Genomic DNA, 15,737 nt, shown 5'->3' with positions numbered 1-15,737 from the left:
AATAATGTTCTGCTATTTATTTTCTGCTACTGTTTTAAATCAGAGGAACAGCATATAAAACATCCTTATAAAGAATAGTGTAATTAGTTTCTAAATGAGATATTCTGATACCAATTTGGAACAGATAGAATGATTTGTGTAGAGTTAGAAAGATCTTTATACATGTATATGCCCACTTGTATTAGGGTCTGTAAATTACTGCATGGAGTATGACAGGATAAAAGAACCCTGATAGCTACCAAATGAAGCCTACATTTGGCTGGAGAGGTTATTAATTAGATTTGCAGGTTATTTGATAGCTATGAGAAGCATAATTGAAAACCAGCCAGAGAGCTCACCCCAGTGTCTGACAATAACCCTCACAATACACCCATAAAATAGTTATGGGAGTTTAGGGGTCAGCTATTATGTCATTTTAATGCACTGTGCAAGGCAGAAAGCTCAGTCCTGTGTCAGTGCTTTGTACCTTACTGCAGAACAAAGGTACCCACAGATGGATGGTGCCCCGTGGGGAGGGGGATTTGGCCCTGCACTAAATCACCCCCACATGCATGTGGATTTTTAATGAACTGAAGGGGGCTTTTACTTTTTCAGTCTATGTTTTTGTAGTTTGTCGCTGCTGTTACTGTAGTGCTAGGGAAATTTTAAGAAGTAATGATTGGTTTTTGTGGGCAGGAGGATGGCTTTTGTATGACCTTTTTGTTCTGAAGCCAAATGCATGTTGGCTGTTTAGATTATATGTTTCATTGATTTCCACCCCCCCGTGGCAATACCCATTGCAATATTGGATGTGTGGTAAAACCCTTTCTTCTTACTACACATTTTTTCTTTATACATCAGCACACCTTTCATATCCCTCATTATATTAAGCCTGAAAATATGGTGTTCTGTGAATGTAAAAGATGGGAAAAGGGTTGTTCAGTCATCTAAGACCAAGGAAATGGCACAGCCCTGGTTCCCTCTGCCTGGTGGAGTCAGTTGCCATAGAACTCGTATCAGTGTGTGCCTTTCCTGGCATGGGTTTGAACATCTCTGGCCAAGGGTGAGAGGAGTCCCCTCTGAAGGAAGGAACTAAGGAATAATTTGACTGTAGTTACTGTCCATGCCATAAGATAATTGCTTAACTGGGTAGTTGTCTGTGTGTTTGAGAAGAGTAACTGCCTCCTTCCAGGGCCAGAACCTCTGGCTATGGGAACTTGGTGATAAATAGGGAAAGGGACTTAGGGCTGGGTTGCAGAACTGTGTAGGAATTCTCCCTGGGCAGTGCCCCGTGTGTGTGTTTTCACCACTGTATCTCAGTTAATGGTATGTGCAGTTTGGAACATATTGGTGCCTGTCAGGGCTCTGGCCTTGACCATGTTAATTAATTCTCACATACATTGTAACCAGATGACATGCTTGTCTGCAGAATTAAGAACAAATTACATGGACCATAACTGAGATTTTTTTGCACTATTACATTTTTATCCAGCTTGCAATTCCAAGTAGTTCTTTGTCTTAATTGTGTGATATGATTTCTGAATGAGGACAGTGATGTGAAGCCAAATCCCAGGCATTAATTAGATAGTTTTTCTCAAAGAAATGAGGTGCCGTCAGTTTTACTGAGCAGAACTTTTCTGAAGTAGCTAAATGTGGTAGAAGGCCTTGTTTCCTTTTGTCTGAATAACTTCAGCATTTGTATGAACATTGATCAGAAACATTTTAATGCTGTAGGAGCTGGCATTTCCAGTGGACCTTCCAAGAGAGGAATCCCTTCCTTTGAGGCAGCACAAATCAAATTAGCAAGGACTGAGTTCTTCTTTCTAATTGTAGGAGTTCTGTCAAATCTGTTTAATACTGAGATACAGCTGACCCACTTGTGTTTGGCACATGTCAGTGGCCAGAAAAAAGCACAAGGTTCATCCATTGTTTAAGTTTTCAGCTTTGGTTTTGTTAAAAAGCTAACCAACCCTTCATTATTTTTATTGGAGTTGGGTTTTTTTAGTGTATTTTATTGTGATAAGAATATCCTGCTGCAGTTTCCATCATAGTTGAGATTTAAAATTGTCCTTAAAGGCTTGTAAATTAAGATATTTATAAAAAGAAAAAAAAGGCAGTATTTTATTTGCAAATTAGGTGCATTGGATATTACTGTGACATTGTTAATAACTGAATGCCATTAAATTAGTGATAAATTTGCACATTAAATGGATGTGAGGCTTGTGAGGGGATTGGTCTGAGGAGGGATGTCAGGGCTGGAAAGGGGATGTCAAGGTTGGAAAGAAATGATCAGTGCTGTAGGACCAGAACTGCATACAAAGTCTGAGCTCTGGGAATACCCTGCTTTGAACTAGGCTGCAGCAACTGGTCTGCAAAACAAAGGTGAACCAGGCTGTGTGAGTGGAAAAATGTTACTGTTGGATTCTGCCTTTTTTTCACTTGGATTTTTAACATGTTATCATTTCGCAAGCATTTGGATAGAGGCATAATGATGTGTCCTCATGTCTCCTGTGCCCTTACTGTTGAGGAGTGCAAAGGACATTTTTTTTTGTTTTTAAAGTTTCTGCAAAACCATTGCATGGGGATTTAAAGTGACTTGTTGGCAGAGGATATTCTAGCTGATATTAGCAAATCCAAGTGCAGGCAGGATACAACTCCCTCTTGCCAGGTGGACTCTTGTGTTGGCATAAAAAAATAAGGCCAAAGGCACTGAGAGCAGGACTTGAGTCTCCTTTAGTCTGTGTCTGGATATTTAGGGGCATGAAGTGAACACTCCTTGATGGAGTGGCTGCTGCCTGTGTGTGACAGTCACATAGGTGGGTGTTGGAACCCTGGATACCAAGAATTTTAAACTTTCTGTGCTGACAAGCACTGACCCTCCAGAAAGCACTGCTTTTCACCTGAGGCCTTGGAGAAGACTTCCAAAATTGAATAATAGAATTAAGATCCTGGGTGTGTAGTTTGAATAGAAGTGTGTAATATCAAATGGTGGAAAATTTAGAATTTAAAGTTTTAAAATATGACGGTATATAGAGAGTAAAAGAGAAGTTTTGGGGTGGAGGTTTCTTTCTTCTTCACCTTCTTCATGAGTCTATGTAGGATCTTGTTTAATTGGATAGAAAATTCTGCATTACAGATCAGAGGTGTTTAGTCATCGGGTCAAAAGTAAAAATAATTTAGGTGTTAGTTCTTAATTAAACAGTTTGGGTTGAAAAAACCTTCCAAAGAAAAAAAAACATCACCATTTCACCATTTTTAGCTTATTAGCTAGAAGTGCTGTAGCACTCACTGTAACATAAATAAAACTTAATATTAACATCTAAGTCTGAACACAAAATACCATCTCTTGAACTTTTAATCCCGACTCTAGCAGAAGAGAAAAAAAAATAAAATGCAATATAAAGTGTACCCTGTGTGAGGATAAACCCCCCCAGGATTCCAATCTACATTTCAGGCAGAGTATCACTTTTGGGAAATGCTGTGGCAATTTCTGCACCCGTGGGAGAAGGAAGTAATAAAAGTTCAGCATGGCTAAAAACAGCCAATGGTATTCTTCAGTTCACCTTGAGAGAATGAAAATAGCACAACTTTCTACAGCTTTATAGTCTTTTTAAAAATGTTTTTGGGACTCAAAGGTTCTAAGAAAGTGGGGATTGTAAGGAGATGAGAGGAAGAAACAGTTTTCCACAGAACAACTTTTGAATTTACCAACAGCTGGAGGAGGGCTGTGGCATTTGCCCTCACTCCTGTGTTTTCTTGTTAGGCTTTTTGTCAGCAGGAAATGGAAAAATACTCATTAGAAGTATGGAGTGATTGAAAGAATGTGTCTTGCTGAGTACATTTTAGGTTTTAATTTTTTATGACTTATTTCAGCTCTTAAAACCAGGCTCTTTTTCTCCTAACTTGATTCCAGCTGTTAAAATACCAGTTTATAACAGGCATTTCTGGTATTCCTTCTTGCTGGCGTGACCTTGAATTTTGTACCACTTTATTTCTTACTTTTAAATACCTTTTCATGATAGACTCCTGACTTCCAAATAATTACTGGGTAATAATATTGTACACAGCCTGTTTTTTCTCCTCTGTAGTCACTGGCCAGGGGCAAATGACCTGTTTTTCACGTTTTGGCAACCCCTGGAATGATGCTGGTATCTGTGTAACTGGATCAATGCCTGGAGGAGCTGTTTGGAGACTGTAATTTGCTGACATGACATAATTTTTTTTTTTACCCCATTATTGCATGATTTGAAACCCCTCTAGCGCAGTAATTTAAAGCAATTTTATTCTTGAAATATCTTACATAAGGAAAAGAAAAAACAGATTACATTGTTCCAAGATTATTGTGCGTTTTCTGTTTAATTCTGTCAAATACATTTGAGTGCCATTGTGTTTTTCTTTTTTAAATTTTTTTCTGAAAATGTGTATCAATTTGCTCAAGGAAATGTGGATTTCTGTACAATGTTGCAGACAATCAATCTGGCACAGCTGGTAAGTTTTTGCTGTGTATGTGGAAAACAGTAATAAATGAGGCCAGTGTAGCTTTTGTTGCATGCAGGTAATTTTTTGCATGAATGTACAATATGCTCCATGCATACAGGAGATCTAAATAAATACTAATTTCAGAGAGGCCCAACTTGGAGGGCATCTCCACTACATACTGTTTTTTTGTTGGGTTTTTTTTTTTTTTTTTTTGATGGATTGCACTTGCCTCCTCAAGAACTATACATTTAAATCAAGGTCAGTGGCAGTAATCTCTTGGTGCAATGTCAATCTCAGTTACATACTTCATGAAATTGAAGTATGATTTTGGGTAGATACATTTCAAATAACTTAACTTGACATTTGACCTAAATAGAAATGAATATTCATGATTAATGTATTTGAAAGTATTAGGATCCAAAGTAGTGCAGTGATGTTGAATAGTAGTATGGCTGTTACCAAAATACTGGAAAATTTGGTATTTAAAATACTTTTTAACAATGACCCATAGATATTTTAATTTCTAACAACAAATTAACTCTATTCTGGAAATAATGTGGAATTCTGTCCCTTTTCACATACAGTGGAAAGACTCCCTAAGAGTTTATTTGCCATCAGGGTAGAGAGAAATTGAATGTGATTCAATTCAATTCAAGAGCACCTTGAGACTGTTGTTCAAGTGGATTTATTATTTTCAACATACTTTTTAGTCAGTGAAATGACTATCTCTGCAAGACACTGGGTATGGTACAAACGATCAGATCCTCAAATTAAAGAAATACTGTTCAGAAGTTGCAGTGTAGGAAGGTGAAAAGTAGCCCAGTGCAAGTCTGGTGGGAGACGGGAGCTTAAAACAAATGGATGCATTTGGTTGCTTTATAATAATGTTATTATAATTATATTATATTATAATAATTATAATTGTCCCACTGTCTGTAGACATCAGGCTCTCTGCCTTTACAAACTCAAGGTGCATCTTGAGATGTGTGTGCCAAGCCAAGGGCTGGATAACAAGACTGTCTGTATTATCAGTGTGATATTGCACAGAAAATCTCGCCTCGTCACAGAGCAAAAAGGGGAAGATTGCTTTGTAATTTTGTTCTGAATGTTTTGTTTTTTCTTTAACTGGTTAGTTATTGTATTTGCTGAGTTTGATAGACACTTTTTGACACCTTTGTGCCCTGTCTTAAGGTTTTTTTTCCCCCCTTCTCTGGGGTATATGATTGCATGGTTACCCCTGCCTTTGGCCAGGGATAGAGCTCCACTGTGCAGTGGATGAATAGCAAAGACCTGAACTCCAGGTCTGTAGTTATGATGTATTATCATGACTTCCTGCTTTTCTTTTTGTCAGTAGGATCTGTTTTTACACTAAAAGTTCAAGTAAATGACATCATCAGTCATCAGTACCTGCGACAAGCGGTGGTGGAGGTGTTTGTTAACTACAGCCTGACAAATTCTACTCTTACTGGAAACAATGGAGCAGTGTTAATAAAAATCCCCTACAAACTGGGATTGAGTTTAACTATTGTCTCATACAAGGATGGCTACCTGCTGACACCTCTGCCTTGGAAGACTGCGAGAATGCCAAGTACGTAAGCATCTTATAGTCCTATTATTAAACTGCATCTAGCAGTAATTAAATTTCTCTCCTAAGCTGTCTGGGTAGCTGCTGTCAGCTGAACACAACTCAGTGAAGTCAGTCAAGGGAGGTGGTGTCTGTCAATGCAGATCTAAGGGTGAACGGTCTGTTAAACCTGTCAAAATTCTGATTACTCAAAACCAGAAAATAGCCCTTTTAAAGTCTAAGTGGGTTATGTTGTGACATGCAGTGAATTGTTAGGAATTTTTGCCTGGAGTTAGCATAGAGCTCTTAATGTATTCTGACAAAAATCCTGTTGATCTGAGTGATTCTTGCAGTGCCAATGCTTTTTGTCCTCTAAGACAGGTATAACCTGTTACAGCTGCACTTCAGCAGTGTCTCCTCACAGGTTTTCTTGTTTAACTACCACATGTCCTTAAAAAGGTACATGATTTTTTTTTTTTTTTAAAAAAGAGACTTTTAAGAATTCTAGTCACTTGCTAATCCAGAGAAGGTATGAAACAGTAGCAAACATTCAAGAGAGGTCTTTCTGCCTAAACACTAAAATTGCTGCTCTGGAAAACAGGAGTAATTTATTTAGTCTTCATATGCTCTCTGGTTTATTAACTGCTCTGTTCAGTACTTCTTTAGATTTGGAGACCTTGGAGGATTTGTTTTTTGGTTGCACAGTGTAACAGATATTATAATTTTCCACAGTATACTCGTTGGTGACTCTCTCGTTATTCCCACAAAGTCAAGCTAATATATGGCTGTTTGAAGATTCTGTCTTAATTACTGGGAAACTGTCTGGTAAGTTCTATGTATGCAGACTTTAACTAAACACTTTGTGATAGCCATCTGTAGCCACATGTAAAAAACTTAAGCATTATCTTATTCTCATATAATACCTACATACTTCAAGCCAGATTTTCTGTCAATTATGTAGCTGTACAAGGGGCCGTGACAAGTGCTAGACTGGAAATACACAAATCATGAATGAAAAATGGGTGGAAACAGGTTGTTATGCTCAGTGGATTCCTGAAGGGCAATGAAAACACTGTTTGTCTGTTTTACTGTGGCTAAGACAAAATACTACTCTTTTACAGATGCCAAATCTCAGCCGAGCGTTCAGTTTCCAAAAGCTTTACTGAAGCTTCCAACAAATCATATTGCAAATGTTACAGCCTATCTGACAGTGCCAGAGCAAGTTTTGAAAGTGGACAGCTTTCTCTATACAACAGGAATTATTCTAAATAAATCAGGTATGTGAATATGATGGTTAGGAATTCTTATAAAGAAAGATTATAATATTATAATGCATATGAGTGCATAGTGTTTCAGAAAAACATATGCTTAATTTAAGAGGGCCTGGAATCTGCTTGCATTGTATTAGATCAGAAAGCTTTGTTCCACAGGAGTAAGCTATAAACACATCAGGTGAGTAATCAGTGTTACTCTATTTTGGTCCATGCAGTGAGAACATATCTTGCTGCACTGAAACACAACCTCAGGGTCTGCTTTTAACAATTTTATATATGTGTGTATATATGTAGGTATGTTCAGGATTTCATGAGGCTGTGGAATTGGTTTAGTAGACACCTTAAAAATGCAATTATAGCCAGACTGAAAAGTAAGTGAACCTAAAGAAATCAGTGAAACAGGAGCAATTAACTTCAGCTGTGCAGTTTGTGCATTTTCACTGGAGCTATTGGTTCTGGGGTATTACACCCAGCACAAGGACTGCATGGGGCCCCCTGTTTGGCTCACAGGCTGGGCAAGCTTGGGACCAAGTGGTCCCTGTGAGTACAGAGCACAGTTGTAATAATGTTTTCTGTGCATCTGTTTCACTGGAGAAGCACTAAGTGGTTTTCTGAGTCGTGACTCTGCTCTTATACCATTAGATATTTTTTTAGCGTTTGTCATTCTATCAGATAGTTTTTTAATTTGCATAAGTAGGTTTTAATTTGAATCTGATACTTGTACTGTGTGCAGTTCCATCTTTCTTTTGTTCTTTTCTTTCTATCCCCAGGGGATCTGCAGCCATGAGTCTCTTAAATTCATCGTGGTGCAGGCAGAGCACACTACATGGCTTATTTAAATCCACCATACTCTATTCTTTAATTTTCATTCCATTAAAGGCAGCATGCATACTGATATTTTGACATAGATATTTTAAAATCTTTCTTGTCTGTATTTCACCTCTTTAAATGGAAGGCAGAAGGAAAGAAGCATAGCAGAATAAGCAGTGTTTATCCTCTTTGAGTTTTCCTTTCAATCTGTCTGGCATGTGTTTTAAATTATTCATATACCCCTAAAGGAATAGGCTTCCTTTTAGGGCAGGTGGGAGCTAATTGATATCTGATGTGCCAGGAGTTCTCTCACAACCAGCTTCTAACAGCCTGCATAGATTTAACATTATTCTGCTACTTAGTAATTCTGTTACAGCTTCTCTCACCATCCTGTCATACTGGGCACTCTGGAGCATTTGCAAACTGGTGAAAAGGAAAACAAAGGAATGAAAATTCTAGGCTCCTTTGTAAATGCAATCTGAGTGCTTTGACAAGCCTCATGATTAACTATTCAGTTAATTCTGTCTCCCAAATTAGGAAATTAATCCTTACAGGAGAGGTTCCATATGCTTTCAGTTTCATTCAGTGTTATGTACATTGGGATGATACCAGAATTCTTCTATGACCTGTATTTCACATCAGCTAGGTGTTTTGTAATCTGATTATCTGAGGGGAAAAGCCCTTCCTCCTCCACCCCAAAACAAGTTCTGCCTCATCATTAGTTCTGGTAAGGATGAGGTCAGCATAGAACCCAGATGCTTCAAATCTGTTTCACTTATAGCACTGGTATAGAAATGACTGTGTTTTGTTTTAATCATAAGTTGTTAAAAGTTCAGAAGAAAAGTAATCTTTATTTTTATTTGACCAAGTTGATAACAGCTGACTGTGTAGCTGAATGTGGATGAGGGCTTGCCTTTAGTAGATTAATTCTTAATTTATTTCTTTCTAAATAAACTGTGGATGGATAATTAAAAGATATTTCTTGCCTTCAGGTTTCAAAAGCTTGGAATTAACTCCTCTTGCTGCCATATGTGTAAATGTTCTTTTGGCTGGGAAAGAACTGAACGTAAATGGTCCCATTCAGCTTACACTTCCTCTTCCCACAACTACTGCAAAATCAGGAGATGCTGTACCTGCCTGGACTTTTGATATGAAAATTGGTAAGTGGGTTATTTCTAATTTTTCCTTCTAGCACATGCCTGTAGGTTTGGGCCCATGGCACTGTGGGTCGTGGAACAGTGATGGCACTATTCTACGAGGTGATGGTCAATTTTTTAATGGACAAGCTTGAATTGTTCAAAGGTATTTCCCTGCTTTCATTAGATCAAAAAGTTCTGGTAAAATTCATTAGCATTCCTCTTGTCTGCATTTAGTGTGCTGGATTTTTATTTTCATGAGAGGGTGAGTGTTCACAGAACATACATTTTAGGTGACATTAAATTTCAAGCCTAGTGATTTTGTGAATTCCTTCTTAAAAGAAAGCAAACCAGAATTGAAGATTTGGATGCTTTGTTTCCTACAGTGTAGCTCTAAAGATTCTTTGATGCTAGAAGTGGAATAGATATTGCTTCAGTTAGCAAAAACAATGCAGAAAGTGAAATGAAGGGGAAATAAGAGTTATTCAGGGGAACAACATAGTTCTTCCAGTATGCAAAGAGGAGGCTGGAGATTAGTCATTCTAAACCTTTTGTCATCCCTTCACATCTAATTTTAGTCAAGAGCGAGTAATGAGCTATGTCCACGTAACCCATTTAATGACCTGTATTAGGTGTGGGTGCATTGTGTCCTGATTGTGCTTATTGCACCTCAGGTCACCATCACACTTCAGCTTGAAACATGTGAGTGAGTGAGTGAGTGAGGTCACATCTTGCTCCTTACCAAGGCAAAAAGCTTTTGTTCAGCAGCTGGAAGTACAGGAGAGGGACACCAGCTCTAACAAAGTGCTGTTTACATGTTCAAGAAAGGCACCGATCACCCTTAATGAAAAAAAAGCTGAAGAGATTTGAAGATTTGAATTAAGGATGCGCTAATAAAATTTGGCTAGGCTGTCTTGTGGGGCAAAATAAATAGGATAAGTTTTGGCATAGAAGATTAAGTCTGTCTGTACACCTAGAAGACTTTAGAGGGGTAATTGGTGGGAAGAGATGGCACTTTTCTTCAAAGAAAGGGTTTTAGTCTGAGGTGATGAAATATCACCCAGGATTTACCTTTCTTACTGCCATAGACACTTTTGCTAGCTCCTGTGCTCATCCTGTGCTGAGCTGTTGTTAAAACAAGGAGTTTTAAACAAAGCTCAGTCAACACTGTTGTTAAAACAAGGAGTTGGCAGAACTGGAGCAGCACAGGATCGGGTTAGAATACAAACCAGTGTTTGTAGGCATGTTGGCTTTGGGAGTAAAACGGGAGCATGGCACGCTGATCCAAACCCCAATAAAACCAGCTGTATTTTCTTCTCCAATGGGATGTACTTTACAGAGATTCCATAAAGGCAAGTTGTTTGTAATGGATCTCTCTGAAGTGTACTGTTCACATGGAGCCTTCACTGCTGCTTGCTGAGGACAGGGAAAGGAGGATGGCAAAAAAAGGACAGCAACTTTTGGGGCATAACTTAACTTGTACTTTTTCTCCCATTTCTTCCTCTCTAACAGTAAAAATTTGCAACTGTATTCACTTTCTGGATGTTTCTTCCTAAGTATGTTCCTTTTGTTTTTTTTACCTTTCATCTGACACACGCAAAATGACATTTTCCCAAGGTAACTCAGTAATTGCAAGGCACGTTTTAATCAAGGTTCTGGTGCCTGAGAGCAGCTGAACACCTCAGCTCTGCAGCAGGCATTCCAGAGCATCCATAAGGAGCAGCAGGCCCCCATCTGAGCTGGATGCAAAGCTCCTGCTGCACTCAGTAATGAGGCTCTGGCCTCCAAGATGTTGCATGCAGGATGTCCCCAGCAGGACACCGACACAATTTTAAACTCTGAAATCCTTGGGTAATGTGTTGTGATGGTAATCAGAGCTCCCATGCCAGCACTGAGAGTGGCAAGGGAACAGGTCTGTGTGTGATGTGGTTTGGGCTGACCCATATGCAGCAGGGAAAAGAGAAACTGCTTTCACAGGTCTGCCTGTGCAGTGTTCCTGGGGCTTACTCCAAGTGGAGTAGTACTGAAACTGTTCCTGGAAAACGAGCTTTGGTAATTGTACTCCAGCTGCTGTAAATGCAGAATTTGTTGATCTATATTGTGTTTGCCTTCTTCTTACGAAATATTTTGTTGCATTAGTGCTAAAAGTACTTTGTGGATTTTAATAGAATTACAAAACCCAGAAAGGTTGCATTCAACATTAAATTGAGAATTATATCCTTCTGCTTGGATGTCAGTAAGCCACAGAGAAAATGAGCTTACTCATGAATCATATTTTAATATTTTGTCTCAACACCCAGTATTTCCTATGGAGTATACTGGGGGAAGTTATAATTTGCTGAAAAGGACAGCAAGCATTGTGTAGCTTCATATGGATTTGTTCAGTCAAGATAGAACTTCTGGAGACCTATAAATTATTTTTGCCTTTTTTACAATGTCTGCTGGTATTAGTCCTGACTCTGGACAAGGTTTCTCAGGTGGCTGAGAAAGCACTTTCAGAGCTCTAGGTGATTGCTGCTGCCTTTCCCCTCTGCCAGCCATCACAAGCACCAGGAGAGGCTGCATGTGTTACTGCTAAATGATATTTTCTCTGTGTGTGCCTGTGCATGTGAGCATCTGTGGCAGGTGTCCATCTTCATCTTTACCTCCTGGCTGGGAGATATTTCCTTTTCCTTTGCTGAAAGAAGGGTCCTGGAAGAAAATCAAATTGAAATTCATATAAGCTCCAGCTTACATGAGTTACACTGTTTTCATACTTTGATTATTGATGTTTTAAAAAAGCTGGTGGTTCTCTCTGCCTCTCAGTATTTGCAGGTTAAGTATATAAGGTTGGTTACATGAGGCTGTTTTCTGTCCTTATCATTTCATAAATGGCCCACAATAAATGTGTTTAAGTGAGTTAAGTATAATTCTCTCTCTTCTAATGGACGCTTTATTAATTCTAGAAGCTGGCATACCATAATACCATTCCTTTGAATTGCCAAACAGATGGTGTGGAATCTGTGTCCTAACAATAGCACTTCCTTGGGCTCAGTGAAGTGTAACAGCCTCGGGGCAGGGAGGAGGACAGAAACATTCAAGACAAATATTGTTTATCTTATTGTGGCTTAATAAGATTAAAATGTTTCCTGACTAACCTTCTGCTAGCTGATGTTAAACTTTTGTTCATATGCAACAGTTACCTGCTCCTTTACTTTTTAGTCTTGGCCTTCATAAATGTTGGTTATATAATAGGCTTTTTCAAATTATTTATGTGCATATTTGTGAAAGACGGTTATTATTAGAAAATGAATCATATTAAGTTCACTTCTGGTAAGTAATGTTGATGCTTTGTTTCAAAGTAAACGGCCACAGAGGGATATTTGCAATGAAATTGTCAGGAGAGGAAGTTTGCCTGTTCAGCTAAAGCTGTGTAATAAACAGTGGCTAGGTCAGAAGTTTCAGTTTCCCCTGGCCTTATGTATTTTTGGTAATGGCCTAATTGCTGATGGTTTGAGGTATGGAAGAATCCTGCGTGGCACGTGCAAATGTTTTGTCCTTTTTTCCCCCCTCAGGTGCTTGGGTAAACCGTGGGCTAGGAATGGTCAAGGAAGTGGATGGTCAGTTAGTATGGACATACACTGCTCAGCACTTGGGCTACTGGATAGCAGCTCCACTGCCTGGAACGAGAGGTATGGCAGCAGCTGGCCAAGCAATTGCTGAGTGCCCCAAGTCAAGCTGTCAGCTTGATTGCTCCATTTAACAGCAGCAGAGGAGAAGTGCCATGCAACTTCACCACTTGGATAACTTTTGTTTGAGCCGTTGCAGTGATTTTTCTTGAGTGTTTTGTAAACTCATATGAAGGCACCTATCATAGAAACAGTGTGGCTGATTCCAAAAATAGATAGCAGTCTCTGAGAGAATGCTAAGTAGAAAATGTAGACCGCTTTTCTAAGTTAGTTTGGACAATTAACACAAATAGAATTTGTCTGGAATGAAGTAGAAGTCTTGGTAAAGCTTTACTACTTGAGTCGAACCTGACATTGTATTGTAACCTGTTTGTATGTTTTCTAGTTTGCTGAAATAGCATGGTGAAAAGGGAAGGATGAACATAATGCCATTGGAACACAAAATCACTGGAAAAGTACCATTCAGTTTATTAGCTCTGCACATCGAGTGGAATCATTTGATTTTAAGAACTAATGCTTGTCTGGTTTTGTTTGATGATCTAGAATCCATTATTAGTGCTGTTTCCAAGGACATAACAGCCCATCACACCGTGTTCCTTACGGCCATATTGGGAGGAACTGTTGTCATTATCATTGGATTTTTTGCTGTTCTTCTTTGTTACTGTAGGTAAGCAAAAGAAGTTCCAGTGACCTCGTTATGAGTGGAATTTGAGGTTGATAAAATAGTCTTTTGAGGTTAAGACTTGTTTTCTTAGGTAAACTGTAATATGTAGCCTAATATATATATATGTATATTTTTAAATCACAGTTGTTACAGAACTTCACTTTAAGTTTGTGATGTCAAATTGCACTATAACTTTTTAACCCAAGTCTAATCTTCAGCTTTGGTAGTCAACAGTCCAGTATTTCCTAATATGCTCTGCAGTCACCTTGTTTCTCTTTTGCATAGGGATAAATGTCGTCAGACACAGAAGAAGGAAAAAAACACAACCAAGCTGGAGGTCATTAAAAAAGATCAGACAACGTCAACAACTCACATAAATCACATCAATGCTGTCAAAGGGTCTTTAAAGCTGGAGGATAAGTCACAGTTATATACAGCAAAGAGTTCTTCATACAGCCCTCAAAGAAGGCTGTCCGTAGACACAGAAGATGGAAAATCACAAGACAATTTTAAAATCTACTCAGAGGATGCTTCTTATCAGTCATCCTGTCAGACTGGTCAGGCAGGAAATTCAGCCCATTCAGTGGAGCCTAGTGCTGGAGTGAGGCTTTTACAGCAGCCAAAGCACAGTAACAGTACTGTTTCCCAGGCTTCTAGGGATATTCCAGACCAAAACAGATACCTTTCACTGAAAGAGGAGATGTATGGGCTTACCCATATCCCAGAACATCTAATGCATATTTACAATCAGCCTATTGCTATTCTTCAAACCTCAGACCTTTTCCACTCCCCAGAACAACTTCATCCTGCTAAATCAGCAACTTTGCCAAGGAAAGGGCAGTTGGTGTATGGTCCCATGATGGAACCCATGAGTCGTGACAGTTACATGCAAACACTCCCCAAAATGCCAGTGCACTCCCATCCCCAGCCTTCTGCCTGCAGAGATGAGAACAGTGCCCTGGATGGTGAAGAGGGCTTACCTTCCCAAACGTCCAGCTGGGGCAGGTACACCAACAGCTTACTGGAATCTGTCTCTGTTCCTGGGACATTGAATGAAGCAGTTGTAATGACTCCGTTCTCATCTGAACTTCAAGGGATTTCAGAACAAACGTTGCTGGAACTCTCTAAAGGAAAACCATCTCCACATCCTCGAGCATGGTTTGTGTCCCTGGATGGAAAACCAATTGCTCAAGTGAGGCATTCTTTCATAGATCTGAAAAAGGGGAAAAAAACTGAGAGTAATGATACCAGTCTGGACTCTGGTGTGGACATGAACGAGCATCATCCTAACAGGAAACTGGAGAGAGAGAAAACTTTCATTAAAAGTATGCCACATTCTAAGATTCTTTACTTGGAAGATCTGGATCTGAGTAGCAGTGAAAGTGGGACCACTGTTTGCACTCCAGAGGACCAGGCTGTGAGACACATTATGGAAGGAGGGAATGGGCGAGTCCTGGAACAGCACGATGAGGAAGGTCTAAGGAAAAAATCTCTACCAGGAAGTCATGAATCTGGTATCCCTTCTGCTAAAAAAAGGGATAGACCACCTCTCATGAAAAGAGATAGCAAAACCAACATCTGGAAGAAAAGAGAGGAGAGGCCACTTATTCCCATAAATTAAAACACAGTGTGCTTTGTGCTGTTGCTCTCCCTGCTGGTTGTTGACCTCTTGCCTGCTTCTGTAATTCTGCAGTGTTGGGTTTACATGGGAAATGTTGTTTTCTAGTATCAAGAAAAATTTCATTTGTTTAATATACCAATTGAGTCACCAAATTTCAGCTGGGCAATTGATATTCCATATGAATTGAAAACATGGAAATGCTACTATTAAACTTTTCCAATTCCTAATTTTACTGGCAATATGGGGAAAGGCCACATTTTACTTAGCCTGTCATTCTTGGACACACCTTTGGGAATGCACAGTGAGAAATGTAGGCACATGATTTAATTTTTTTTTGTACTTGTAGCTAATGCAGTGGTAGCCTAGTTAAAGCCATTCCTCGGCCTTGTTCCTAATCAACCTGACCATCTGTACAGTATTTTATATGTGAACTTTTCTAGGGATCCCTTACTACTTCTTTGTCTGATGTGAAATGTTTGATCCGTTGGTCCCGCGACACCAGCAGGTGAGCTCTGTTGGATTTCTCAGCAGAGCTCTATAGC

The 15,737-nt window shown here is 39.1% G+C and overlaps 1 protein-coding gene across 1 annotated transcript; it reads left to right on the top strand.

Annotated features, from left to right (window-relative positions):
* The first annotated feature begins 5,772 nt into the window (after window positions 1–5,772).
* Window positions 5,773–15,195, top strand: FAM171B (family with sequence similarity 171 member B). Its single transcript, XM_062506753.1, has 7 exons — window positions 5,773–6,046; window positions 6,755–6,847; window positions 7,144–7,299; window positions 9,099–9,266; window positions 12,797–12,913; window positions 13,454–13,577; window positions 13,860–15,195. Exons 1-7 carry the CDS (start codon window positions 5,773–5,775, stop codon window positions 15,193–15,195), a joined length of 2,268 nt encoding a protein of 755 aa, XP_062362737.1.
* Window positions 15,196–15,737: the final 542 nt, after the last annotated feature.

This window comes from Cinclus cinclus, chromosome 21, assembly GCF_963662255.1.
Source record: "Cinclus cinclus chromosome 21, bCinCin1.1, whole genome shotgun sequence".
In the NCBI taxonomy this organism is placed as follows: domain Eukaryota; kingdom Metazoa; phylum Chordata; class Aves; order Passeriformes; family Cinclidae; genus Cinclus; species Cinclus cinclus.
The sequence above is the reverse complement of the archived record's forward strand: the minus strand, read 5'-3'. Positions and strand labels throughout refer to the sequence as shown.